Consider the following 13,557-nt stretch of genomic DNA (forward strand, 5'->3'; position numbering starts at 1 on the left):
GCCGAACTAGTATAAACTCTCTTGCGTCCCTGTGTCCGCTTTAACCCCTTCAAGCTAACCCGTCGCGATGGCACCACGACTAAGTCCTTTCTCTAGGACATCTGCCGTGACAAAACCACGACACGTTCCTTAGAACGATTGGTGCAATTATTGATATGAAGGAGGGGAATATTAGATTCCAATTTCCGTTAAGGAAAGGCATGGAACACTTCCCTAGAAAGAAAATTAAATTACCTTATGAATCTATTATGAGAGCAACTTATGGATTGCCTACCAAAGATGGCAACAACTAGATCTATCCTTGCTTTTTATGCCTAGCTAGGGGCGTTAAACGATAGCGCTTGTTGGGAGGCAACCCAATTTTATTTTTATTCCTTGTTTTTTGCTCATGTTTAGTAATAAATAATTTATCTAGCCTCTGTTTTGGTCGTGTTTTTTGTGTTTAATTAGTGTTTGTTCCAAGTAGAACCGTTGGGAAGACTTGGGGTAAGTCTTGTTAACCTTGCTGTAAAAAACAGAAACTTTAGCGCTCACGAGAAATGCTGCCATTTTTATTTGGAAAGTGATATTTAGTTAATTATTTTTGAAGATGATTAATAGATAAATTCCTCACGTCCAGTAATTTATTTTAGAATTTTTGGGGTTCCATATCTTGCATTAGCTACAGATTACTACAGACTGTTCTGTTTTTGACAGATTCTGTTTTTCGTGTGTTGTTTGCTTATTTTGATGAATCTATGGCTAGTAAAATAGTTTATAAACCATAGAGAAGTTGTAATACAGTAGGTTTAACACCAATATAAATAAATAATGAGTTCATTACAGTACCTTGAAGTGGTGTTTTGTTTTCTTTCGCTAATGGAGCTCACGAGATTTTCTACTTTAAGTTTTGTGTTGTGAAGTTTTCAAGTTTTGGGTAAAGATTTGATGGATTATGGAACAAGGAGTGGAAAGAGCCTAAGCTTGGGGATGCCCATGGCACACCCAAGATAATCTAAGGACACCTAAAAGCCAAAGCTTGTGGATGCCCCGGAAGGCATCCCCTCTTTCATCTACTTCTATCGGTAACTTTACTTGGAGCTATATTTTTATTTACCACATGATATGTGTTTTCCTTGGAGCGTCTTGTATTATTTGAGTCTTTATTTGTTAGTTTTCCACAATCATCCTTAATGCACACACCTTTTTGAGGGAGACACACATGATTCGGAAATTATTAGAATACTCTATGTGCTTCACTTATATCTTTTGAGTTATATAGTTTTTGCTCTAGTGCTTCACTTATATCTTTTAGAGCATGTTGGTGGATTTGTTTTATAGAAACCATTGTTCTCTCATGCTTCACTTATATTATTTTGAGAGTCCTAAAAAACAGCATGGTAATTTGCTTTAATTATTTGAGGCATTCAAGATTGAATAAATAGAATTTTCTTATGAGTGTTGAATACTATGAGAAGTTTGAAACTTGATAATTGTTTTGAGATATGGAGATGGTGATATTAGAGTCGTGATAGTTGAGTAGTTTTGAATTTGAGAAATGCTTGTGTTGAAGTTTGTGATTCCCGTAGCATGCATGTATGGTGAACCGTTATGTTAAGAAGTTGGAGCATGATGTATTTATTGATTGTCCTCCTTATGAGTGGCGGTCGGGGACGAGCGATGGTCTTTTCCTACCAATCTATCCCCCTAGGAGCATGCACGTAATACTTTGCTTCGATAACTAATAGATTTTTGCAATAAGTATGTGAGTTCTTTATGACTAATGTTGAGTCCATGGATTATACGCACTCTCACCCTTCCACCATTGCTAGCCTCTCTAATACCGCGCACCTTTCGCCGGTATCATACACCCACCATATACCTTCCTCAAAACAGCCACCATACCTACCTATCATGGCATTTCCATAGTCATTCCAAGATATATTGCCATGCAACTTTCCACTGCTCCGTTTATCATGACACGCTCCATCATTGTCATATTGCTTTGCATGATCTTGTAGTTGACATTCTAGTTGTGGCAAAGCCACCGTTCATAATTCTTTCATATAACTCACTCATGCATCATTGCTATCCCGGTACACCGTCGGAGGCATTCATATAGAGTCATACTTTGTTCTAGTATCGAGTTGTAATCATTGAGTTGTAAATAAATAGAAGTGTGATGATCATCATTCATAGAGTATTGTCCCAAAAAAAAGAGAAAGGCCAAAGAATAAAAAAGGGGAAGGCCCAAAAAAAGGGCAATACTACTATCCTTTTTTCCACACTTGCGCTTCAAAGTAGCACCATGATCTTCATAATAGAGAGTCTCCTATGTTATCACTTTCATATACTAGTGGGAAATTTTCATTATAGAACTTGGCTTGTATATTCCAACGATGGGCTTCCTCAAAATGCCCTAGGTCTTTATGAGCAAGCAAGTTGGGTGCACACCCACTTAGTTTCTTTTTGTTGAGCTTTCATATATTTATAGCTCTAGTGCATCCGTTGCATGGCAATCCCTACTCACTCACATTGATATCTATTGATGGGCATCTCCATAGCCCGTTGATACGCCTAGTTGATGTGAGACTATCTTCTCCCTTTTTGTTTTCTCCACCTATAGTGCTATATCCATGGCTCACGCTCATGTATTGCGTGAAGATTGAAAACGTTTGAGAACATTAAAAGTATGAAACAATTGCTTGGCTTGTCATTGGGGTTGTGCATGATTTGAATACTTTGTGTGGTGAAGATGGAGCATAGCCAGACTATATGATTTTGTAGGGATAACTTTCTTTGGCCATGTTATTTTGAAGAGACATAATTGCTTAGTTAGTATGCTTGAAGTATTATAATTTCTATGTCAATATTAAACATTTGTCTTGAATCTTTCAGATCTGAATATTCATACCACAATTAAGAGAATTACATTGAAATTATGCCAAGTAGCATTCCACATCAAAAATTCTATTTTTATCATTTACCTACTCGAGGACGAGCAGGAATTAAGCTTGGGGATGCTTGATACGTCTCCAACGTATCTATAATTTTTGATTGTTCCATGCTATATTATATTCTGTTTTGGACATTATTGGGCTTTATTATACACTTTTATATTATTTTTGGGACTAACCTATTAACCGGAGGCCCAGCCCAGAATTGCTATTTTTTTTAACTATTTTAGGGTTTCGTAGAAAAAGAATATCAAACGGAGTCCAAACGGAATGAAACCTTCGGGAATGTGATTTTTGGAACGAACATGATCCAGAGGACTTGGACCGTACGTCAAGACATCAACCAGGAGGCCATGAGGTAGGGGGCGTGCCTACCCCCCTGGGTGCGCCCTCCACCCTCGTGGCCCCCCTGTTGCTCCACCGACGTAATCCTTCCTCCTATATATACCTACGTACCCCCAAACTACCAGATACGGAGCCAAAACCCTAATTCCACCGGCGTAACTTTCTATATCCACGAGATCCCATCTTGGGGCCTGTTCTGGAGCTCCGCCAGAGGGGGCATTGGTCACGAAGGGCTTCTACATCAACACCATAGCCCTTCCAATGAAGTGTGAGTAGTTTACCTCAGACCTACGGGTCCATAGTTATTAGCTACATGTCTTATTCTCTCTTTTTGGATCTCAATACAAAGTTCTCCCCCTCTCTTGTGGAGATCTATTCGATGTAATCTTCTTTTGTGGTGTGTTTGTTGAGACCGATGAATTGTGGGTTTATGATCAAGTTTATCTATGAAAAATATTTGAATCTTCTCTGAATTCTTTTATGTATGATTGGTTATGTTTGCAAGTCTCTTCGAATTATCAGTTTGGTTTGTCCTACTAGATTGATCTTTCTTGCAATGGGAGAAGTGCTTAGCTTTGGGTTCAATCTTGCGGTGTCCTTTCCCAGTGACAGTAGGGGCCGCAAGGCACGTATTGTATTGTTGCCATCGAGGATAACAAGATGGGGTTTTCATCATATTGCATGAGTTTATCCCTCTACATCATGTCATCTTGCTTAAAGCGTTACTCTGTTCTCTTGAACTTAATACTCTAGATGCATGCTGGATAGCGGTCGATGTGTGGAGTAATAGTAGTAGATGCAGGCAGGAGTCGGTCTACTTGTCTCGGACGTGATGCCTATATACATGATCATACCTAGATATTCTCATAATTATGCTCAATTTTGTCAATTGCTCAACAGTAATTTGTTTACCCGCCGTGAACTCTTATGCTCTCGAGAGAAGCCACTAGTGAAACCTATGGCCCCTGGGTCTATCTTCCATTATATTAATCTTCCAATACTTAGTTATTTTTATTGCCTTTTATTTTACTTTGCATCTTTATCATAAAAATACCAAAAATATTATCTTATCATATCTATCAGATCTCACTCTTGTAAGTGACTGTGTAGGGATTGACAACCCCTTATCGCGTTGGTTGCGAGGATTTATTTGTTTGTGTAGGTACGAGGGACTCGTGCGTGGCCTCCTACTGGATTGATACCTTGGTTCTCAAAAACTGAGGGAAATACTTACGCTACTTTGCTGCACCACCCTTTCCTCTTCAAGGGAAAACCAACACAAGTGCTCAAGAGGTAGCAGGCATTCCTGGACATGGTTCGGGCACGTTTGTCTCTGGTCATGGGGCTCCATCTACCACCCATGGCGGCTCTGGAGTTTAGGTCCTACCCATTTTGGTGGTTCGGGGGGGGGGGGCAATCCTGTACAAATAAGTGCACTTGCCCTACTGTTTTTCATTCCTCTCCTCCCGCATATCTCACCTCCCTCTTTGGCCACTTTTGGGTACAAGCTAGGGTTTCCTCACCTCAGCCATATGATTCCTTTGGATGGCGGAGGAGGGAAGTTTAGGGTGATCCACTTTCTTTCGCGCAAGTGGTTCCATCTTTGATCCAGATCTAGGAGTGAGAGATGGGTGATTGTGGCGGTGCCAGCGGTCATTTTCAGGGAGTGGTCGTGGGTTCCCAGGTCGAGACGGTAAAGTTCTGGCAAAGCGAGACCCCCCCCCCCGCCCCATGTGGGCTCGGGATATTCCTCCTACAACTTTGGTTCGTCACCGCACCATCGAGAGGATCACTGGGATGTGGTGGCTAGGGCGGCCAAGACAAAAACCAGCATCAACAATGAGAAGCCCTTCCAGGCACCGTCCAATCCTCATAAATTTTCAAATCTTGAGAAAGGGGTTACTTGCTCTATCTCAACTGCCATATCAGTGGACATTTTACTGCTGCATGTCCTGCTATTAGATGTGAGCATTGCAAGCGATTAGGACACATTTCTCATATTTGTAACGTGATTCTTCCTTGGGAGAGTGTTGCTTCTGTTTGTGGATTTCAGACTCCTAGACTTGTGTTTTTTTATTTCCCTCATGCGAGTATTGGCGAAAAGGGGTTTACCCCCGCTTTAGATTATAAAGCAACCACCACAACATCTGAAAACACAACGAGTTCAAGGTTCAAACAAAGCCAGAAACCAAAGAAAAGAAGGTGTGAGTACTGTGAAGCAGGTTAAGGAAGGTGTGAGTAGTGTTGTTGTATATGTTGTTGAGGGATGTGCTTCTTCTAGGGAGATTGAATAGGAGTTTAATGGTCAAGAACGATTAGCCCCACTCAACTTACTATGCTCTTTTCTAATCCTCGGGAGGTTGAGTAGGTTTGTTTCATTGCTAAGAGGTTGCCTATGTAGAATGACAAAGTTGTGTTCAGTCTCCCTCTTGGACTTATAATGTTGGTTCCAAAAAAATCTTTATAGTAACCTTGGGTTAAAATGTGTCATATTCCCTTTGATAAGATATGTGATGCAAATTTAGCTTACATTGGGTCATTGGTGGGAGTTACATTGGAGGTGGATGGAGCTACTGTGTACAAACTTGAATATGCTAGAGTTCTTCTCGTGTGTGTTAATGTGAAAAGGATTCCGCTTGTTGCTGAAGGTGTCTTGGGCGACAATTTTTATGATTTTTTCTATGAGGTGGATAAAGTTCTTGTGGGACCTCCCATTTAAAAAAACACTTTATATTTGTTGGGTCAGGTAGGTTATACCCTTCTTCCAAGAGAGCCAGTACTGATGAGCATGGTCACAAAGGAAGTGAGCTTTAGAGAAGTTAACTTAGAAAACTAGAGACTATTCTGACAATGAGGGTGGGAATACATATGTGGGTAATTCTACGTCAATTGTGTCGGGTAGTCTTCAAAAAGTGATACTATTTCTGCCATCTTTCAAGGTTGTGATTAAGGCATCTTCAAGGTTCATCCTCCTTTCTTATAAACTAGGTTGGACAATTCTATCATGACACCCAAGAGCATCTCCAATTTATTCAAACCAAAATATCCAAACCTCTATTTTCAATTCAATTCTACACTACTTCATTAATTTTTGCAATCATAATTGCATGATAAATAATCCACAGCAAACAATTCATAGAAAAATCAATTTGTAATTTTAAAATAAATAGTTTGCACTTTCTAAAGATCCTAGTTTTTCTTACCGGTTTCCATGACATGCGCACACGTGTTTCACTATATCATTAAGAAGTTGTTTGATGCATTTAACTATCATGAATTTTCAGATGCATCTCAAGAAAATCTTCAAGTTCAGTCGGTTCTTGTACTAGGTCGTAAGCTCTCCAACATAGTCAGAGTCAAGATTTTTAGCTTGATCACACTCATCCTCGATCATCATGATGTGAATGATGACACAAGTACTCATGACCTCGCATAATGTCTATCATTCCCAAAAATAGACCAAAGAGATTGGACACTCCAAATGCTCTCTCCACATCTTTCCTCAAACTTCTCTCATCTAGGAAAATAGATATTTTGTTGCCTTGAGAATTGCAGATTGTCTTCACAATTGTAGCTCATTGAGAATATATACCATCAATAAGGTAGTACCTCATGGTATAGTTGTTGACATTGACTCTATAGTTGCACTCCAGAGCATTTCCTTCATGAAGTTTTGCAAACAATGGTGACCCCTGAAGCAGAGGCGGAGCTAAGAACAAAAAACAAGGGGGCGAGGTCATGTGTAGCTGCAAATTACAAGCATAAATATATGTCTAACATACTAACATGCACTTTTAACACGTACATGTCACCATACAATCTAAGTGTCACCTGCATGTGTTTCATGCTTCCGACGACGGAATACATCCAACAACTAATTTAAGCTAGCCAGCCTTGCTACCTATGTGCGTTGGTGGGCGGGCCACGACACGGCTTTGCCCCAATAAAGCTCCGCAGGGGCGCTGGAGTGTTGATGTCGTTGTGAGGCCCTGACATCCCAAAGAAAGAGTGTCAAATCAACATGTCATATGAAGCCACAGAATAAAGGATCATGGTGGACTCTTTAGTATGGCACTGAATTTTTCCTTCCAAAGCATATGAGCAGCTTTTCTAAATTTCCCATGCATGCAATTGATGCATCTGGAGTGCTCAGATCCTCTAACTTAACCTCCCCAAACATGTGCTCTAGACTAGGCTAATAGCGACCTAACCTAGTGCCGCCGCCGCAACATGCTACTTCCTTCCTTCCTCTCCCCTTCGTTGCCTCTCGCGCTGGCGGTTGAGGGGCCCCAATATTAGCCGTCGGGCACTCCCCCTCCCATCCCTCCACTCCGCCGCCACTGGAGGAAGTTGCTGGGCTAAGCCTGGGTGGCTGATGGTGGTAGCGGAGGAGCCTCTCCTACTCGCACGTGAGGGTGGCACGGGGCACCTCGGCGAGCGGAAGTGTGCCCCTGGATTCAAGCCTCCGGGGTGGCGGGAGCTACTGCACCTGGCCTCGACGTTGCGCCACCTCGCATCATTGGCGGCATGGAGGGATTTGGTGGACTGGTCGGCCGCGGGCGTGGTTGGCCCTCTGGCCAGAGTGTCTTGCTCGCTCTGTGGCGGCAGAGATCGGTGGTGGTCCATGCACACGATGCGTGATGGAGATTCGTCGAGCGGATCTGGGTGAAAACCTTGTTCTTGGCTTGTTGCCAAGATTGGCGATGGTGGCACTCTTTTGTGTCGTTACCTTCTTGAAGGCATCGCCGTGGAAAAGCTCCAGATCTATATCTGCTACCTCCGGGGGAAACCCTAGATCAATAGATAGGATGACGGCGACGCTCTGATGTTGTTCCCTCCTTGAGGGCGTCATTCTTGGAGGTGTACACGGGCTCGAGGGACCAGTGGACAACTTATTTGGTGGAGTGGTGCTTCATCTTTCTTATTGATGGCGGCGCATCTCGGCGGCATGGCGCAGTGGAGATTCGGCGTCCGATGTGTAGAGATGGACTTGCGTAGGAGGAGGATGTTGTCTGGCATCATGGTGGCGTCGATGGCAGAGAGGCCTGGCACAGCTGGTGCATTAGTTTTGACTCTGAAGATGGATTGGTGGAAGACGGCGACGACAACACATGAGAGTGCATCAGACCGGTTTGTACCCAAGCCCAGTATCTGGCTCGGTTGGGGCCTCCGGCTTTAGATGTTAGGCTCTGTTGCGATGCCTGTTTAGTATTAGGCTCGGACTATCGGCACCCTTTCATCAAGTGGATAAGAGTAGCGACATTTGTTGCTAAGATGCTGGCTTCAGACTACCTGGTGTACTACTTTGTAAGGTCTTTATGAATAATTAATGAAATGGTTTTATGTATCATCTAGATGTAGAGGCCGGGGGAAATCCTCCTTTTCAAAAAAATGCAATTGATGCATCCAAACATCCTGGGAAACCCTCTTGCACTTGCAAGTGCCAAAAGTTAGGTTATGTCCTAAGCATTTGGTGATCTCAAGTATTCTTAACAGAATACCTTCAATAGTTTGATGCTAAGTCTTACCATTGCTTCAAGACATGTGCTCTCACACATATGAATGTATTCATCTATAGAATCAGTTAGTGAACCATATTGAAGTATCCTGATAGCGGCAATGCATTTACGAAAAGAGAAAAACCCAAGTAGCCCAATGCAATCACTCTTCTACTTGAAGTAATCATCATGGTTTTTACCCCCCACAAGACACTTGAAGGCATGCTTAGCTATCCAGAAGCTATGCCTAAACATTTGTTCATGAAAGGTCGGATTAGTTGCAAAGTAGTCTTTGTAGAGTTAAATGTGACCCCTTCCCAACGTCATCGAGAACTATATCCTCCGATGTAACCCTTAAAGTTATGAACGTTTTGTCATCTCTCCTTCTCTTCGAGTGCCTCAACAATCACCTTTGATTCATCTTCGGAATCATCGTTCGAAGTTTGATGAATTCTCTGTGGAAGTACTCATCCTCGCTATGCGCTGTGTCTTGTGAATACAGAATATGGATGATCAATTATCCATTTTCAGTTCAGTACAAATTCATTGTTGATTTTTTTTAAAAAAAATCTACTATGTTCGATTGGAGAGGTGTTGCGGCTACGACGGTGAGGTGCTATGGTGGCAGCGGTGCGAGGCTATTTGGATAGTGCTGCCCAATTCCTTCGCGGCATGGTGAGGTGCAACAATCGGATGAAAATCTGCACGGCATTTGCCGGGCCGGCGGCGATGGCGCCCATGGGTGTCGCCCCCCTCCTTGGAGGCGTCGTCGAGGTGTGCTTGCATTCTCCCTCGCCCGTTCGGAGATGGTGTTGTCTCCGGGCGAAAGCCTTGATTCGGTGTTGGATCGGCATGATGGCGGCGTCCTCGATGTAGCTCCTCTGTTGGGAGCATCATGTTTGGAGACATGGCTTGGCTCCTTCTAGTTCTCCTCCGGTGTTCGCCGTGGTCCTATTTTGAGCTCTGGCCACCCTTCGTCGGTGTCTCCAAGATGGTGTCTTCCTCGATTCTGATCAAGTCTTTCCATTCACCTGCCACCTCTTCTTAGGCATCAAGGGTGATGGTGCGTCGACAAGCGAAGTCCAGGGGGAGTCGGTGGTCTTCGGAGGTGCACGGCTTTGGTTGTGACGTGGTATTGTTCTCACTTAGGACAGGCTCTTTTGCTTGTAGTTTTGTTTGGTCGTAGGTGGTTGTATTTGGTCTTGTCCGGATGTGGTGTTTTTGTTGTGCTCGTTGTTCGCAGCGAGTTGTAGTTCTTTTGTAATTGTTTTTCTGCCTTTTGTAAAGTTATGGTACGTCTAGGCATATTCTTGAAAAAACAATCACATTTGATTCATTTTTGGGATCTGTCCGATGATGATTTGATGAATTCTGTGTGGAAGTACTCATCCTTGCTATGCATTGTGTCTTGTGGATAGAGAATAGGGATGATCTCCATTTTCAATTCAGTGCAAATTCATTGATGATCTTTTTTGTTTAAGAAAAACTCTACTCTATTCGGTTGGAGAGAAGGCCTGGAAAGCATACTGCTGGATACTGACCGCACGAACCTGATGACAAAAAATGGTCGTATTGCTGATCAAAATCTTTCTCCCCGTCGGTGAGCCCCAGCATGAGCGCCCCGGCCCCGGCGGCCACCCTCCGCCACTGGACCCGCCTGATCCAGCTCGCCGCCGCGTCCGGGTCCTACACTCTCTGCCTCCGGCACTACGCCTCGCTCCTCGCCGCGGGGCTGCGCGGCGGTGACGCCTCCACCTTCCCTTCCCTCGCCAAGTCCTGCGCCGCGCTCCGCCTCCCGCGCCTCGGCCGCTCCATCCACGCGCACGCCCTCCTCTCCGGCGCCGCCGGCGACGTCTTCGTCCGCACCTCGCTGCTCGACTTCTACGCCAAGTGCGCGTCCCTCCCCGACGCGCGCCGCCTGTTCGACGAAATGCCCACCAGCAGCCGGACCCTCGTGTCCTGGAACTGCATGGTCACCGCGTACAGCAAGGCCTCTCGTCTCGACGAGGCCGTCGCCATGTTCAACGCGATGCGGGGCCTAGGGGTGAGCCCCGGCGGGGGCACGCTCGTCGGCGTGCTGTCTGGGTGCTCTGACTCCATGGCCACGAGAAATATTGGCTTGCCCGTGTATGGATATAGCCTCAAATCTGGCCTTGACGAGGATTTGCCGGTCTGCAACTCGGTGCTCACTATGCTTGTCCGTGATGACCAGCTGCATGCTGCGTCCTTGTTGTTTGACTCTATGCACAACAAGTCTGTAGTTTCTTGGAGCGCAATGGCATCAGGACTCTTGCAGACGGGCGACTTTAACAAAGTGTTTGCTTTGCTCAACCGTATGCTGGGTGCTGGGTACAGATTCGATTCGGTCGCCCTTCTTAATCTTGTCTCATCCACTGTTCTGCTAGGGAACCTGTTAGTGGCCAAGGGTGTGCATGCTCTTCTGATCAAGAGTGGTTTTGAGTCCGAGCAAGATCTTGTGTCATCATTGGTTAACTTGTATGCCAAGTGTGGGGATCTTGAGGCTGCTCAGGAGGTCTTCGATGCGGTTCACTATAAGAATGTGGTGCTGTGGACTTCGATGATAAATGGATATGTTGAAGGTGGCCGTCCGGACAAGGCGTTGACAATGTTCGGCAGCATGTTGCGCACAGATGTACAGCCGAATGAGGCAACAGTTTCATCTGTTCTTTCCGCCTGTGCTGATTTGGGGTCTGCTAAGCAGGCGAGGAAGGTTGAGGAGCATGTGGTAGCAATCGGACTGCAGTCACACCTGCGAGTCGCTACCGGACTGATAGACACGTACTGCAAATGTGGGAGCGTTGAGCTGGCTAGGAAAATATTTGATGTGGTTGCCATTACCAGTAGAGACTTACCCATCTGGAGTGCCATGATTAATGGATATGCTTGCAACGGAGAAGGCAGTGAAGCTCTCGTCCTTTTCAGCGAGATGCAAAAGGAAGGTGTTCAACCAGATGCCATTGTCTTTACCCATCTGTTAACAGCATGCAATTATTCTGGTTTAATAGATGAAGGCCTTCGATGTTTTCGCAGCATGACAGAGGAATATGGTATTGAACCATCTATTGAGCACTATATGTGCATAACTGATTTGCTATGTAAGTCTGGTCAAATTAGTATCGCTAAGGAGTTCTTTAAGAAGATCCCTGTTCAGTTACAGAATCAGGTTTTGGCTCCTATAGTAAGTGCATGCAGTTCTCATTGTGCCGATTCTTCGATTGATTCAGTATCAGAGGAATTACTTAACCTGGACCCTCAAGATTCTGGTCACTGTGTCTTAATGTCTAATATGCTCAGTTGTTTGGGGAATTGGAAGAAGGCGACAACCTATAGGATGCTACTAAGCAAGAAAGGTTTAGTCAAGGAACCTGGAAGGAGTTGTATTGAACTGAGTGCCTAACCATGCTGTGAACACTTGATTCACATACTTTTCGATCCTAACAGGTGTCATTTGCTCTTTCAAGGTGAACAGTTGGCGCTCTCTGACCAAGCTTGATTATGATGGAAAATAATTTCATGATCTCAACTTTGTTCTGTATTGTGGAGACTATATACTTGCAGTCAATATGATTAAATATGATGTTTGGAGGTACTTTGGGTCCAGTTCACTGATTTGGAGTAACAAGAAATGTGACATCAAGCCAGGAAATATTGCGTTGAGGGCTTGAGGCAGCTTCCCAGCCAGTGGCGGGGCCAGACCACCTATGGAACCCGAACGGCGAACAAGCCTAAACTGTTCATCTCTAGCCCCTGTTATCGCACTGTTGCTTATTACATGTTCACCAGACGAACCTGGGCTAGAGGTTAGTGTTTATAATCTTACAAACAAAGATGAGAATGCAGCCATTAACGTCTTCAACATAGCATCATGGAATTTAACTAGAGATGGAGCATATGGACTATGGCACTGTCTTAGTGTCTTGCTTCCATATGAGTTGAATTGAAGTTACAATTTGCTTCAGTTTTGCATTTGAAAATACGTAGATGTTGTACATATCAAAAAATTATATTTACTAAGGGCTCTATGATTAAGATAATTACTTCCGTCATATAGAAATATTTTGAATTAGCTTCTAGTGAGAAACATAGTAACATGTGTAAGTTTGAATTTACGGAAACATTTTGCAGCAAAATATGGCTGTTCATGACTATGATTAAGATTATTACTTCGGTCCATGTTGAATTAGCTTCTACTCCCTCCGTTCCTAAATATAAGTCCTTTTAGAGATTTCAATATGGACAACATACGGAGCAAGAATGAATCTACACTCTAAAATATGTCTATCTATCCGTATGTAGTACGTATTGAAATCTCTAAAAGGGCTTATATTTAGAAACGGAGGGAGTAGTGAGAAACATAGTAACATGTGTAAGTTTGCATTTATGTAAATATTTGCAGCAAAATACGACTGCTCACACCTTTTTTGTGTTACCTATAGAGAACACATTAGCTGCCAAATTTTTTGAACTATATCTCTACAGATTGAAGAAGATTATTATCTGCCTTAAAAGGAGCATCTTCTCATATAAACCAGGTCCTGTTATCATAGAATTGCAAAATTAACTCATAAGTTGTTCCAAAGCATTCTCACGTTTAGGGCTCATAATGTGCGTACTAAAATTTACTGTATTGGAGGAACAAGAAACCGCATCCTTGTGAACTTTAAATCATAAAACTGCATCTTATAATGACGTCTCATTCAGATTTTTCTTCATGATTGGAGTTTAAATTAACGCCGCTCAAGCATATAGTGTACATG

The 13,557-nt window shown here is 43.6% G+C and overlaps 1 protein-coding gene across 1 annotated transcript; it reads left to right on the plus strand.

Moving 5' to 3' along the window:
• The first annotated feature begins 10,297 nt into the window (after positions 1–10,297).
• On the plus strand, positions 10,298–12,963 carry LOC125507706 (pentatricopeptide repeat-containing protein At1g11290, chloroplastic-like). Its single transcript, XM_048672194.1, has one exon. It carries the CDS (start codon positions 10,392–10,394, stop codon positions 12,195–12,197), a length of 1,806 nt encoding a protein of 601 aa, XP_048528151.1. The 5' UTR covers positions 10,298–10,391; the 3' UTR covers positions 12,198–12,963.
• Positions 12,964–13,557: the final 594 nt, after the last annotated feature.

Source organism: Triticum urartu, chromosome 5 (genome assembly GCF_003073215.2).
Source record: "Triticum urartu cultivar G1812 chromosome 5, Tu2.1, whole genome shotgun sequence".
NCBI lineage: Eukaryota > Viridiplantae > Streptophyta > Magnoliopsida > Poales > Poaceae > Triticum > Triticum urartu.

Excerpts from the sequence above, each read along its gene's own strand:
- LOC125507706 (XM_048672194.1), top strand. The coding sequence starts at position 10,392 with ATGAGCGCCCCGGCCCCGGCGGCCACCCTCCGCCACTGGACCCGCCTG.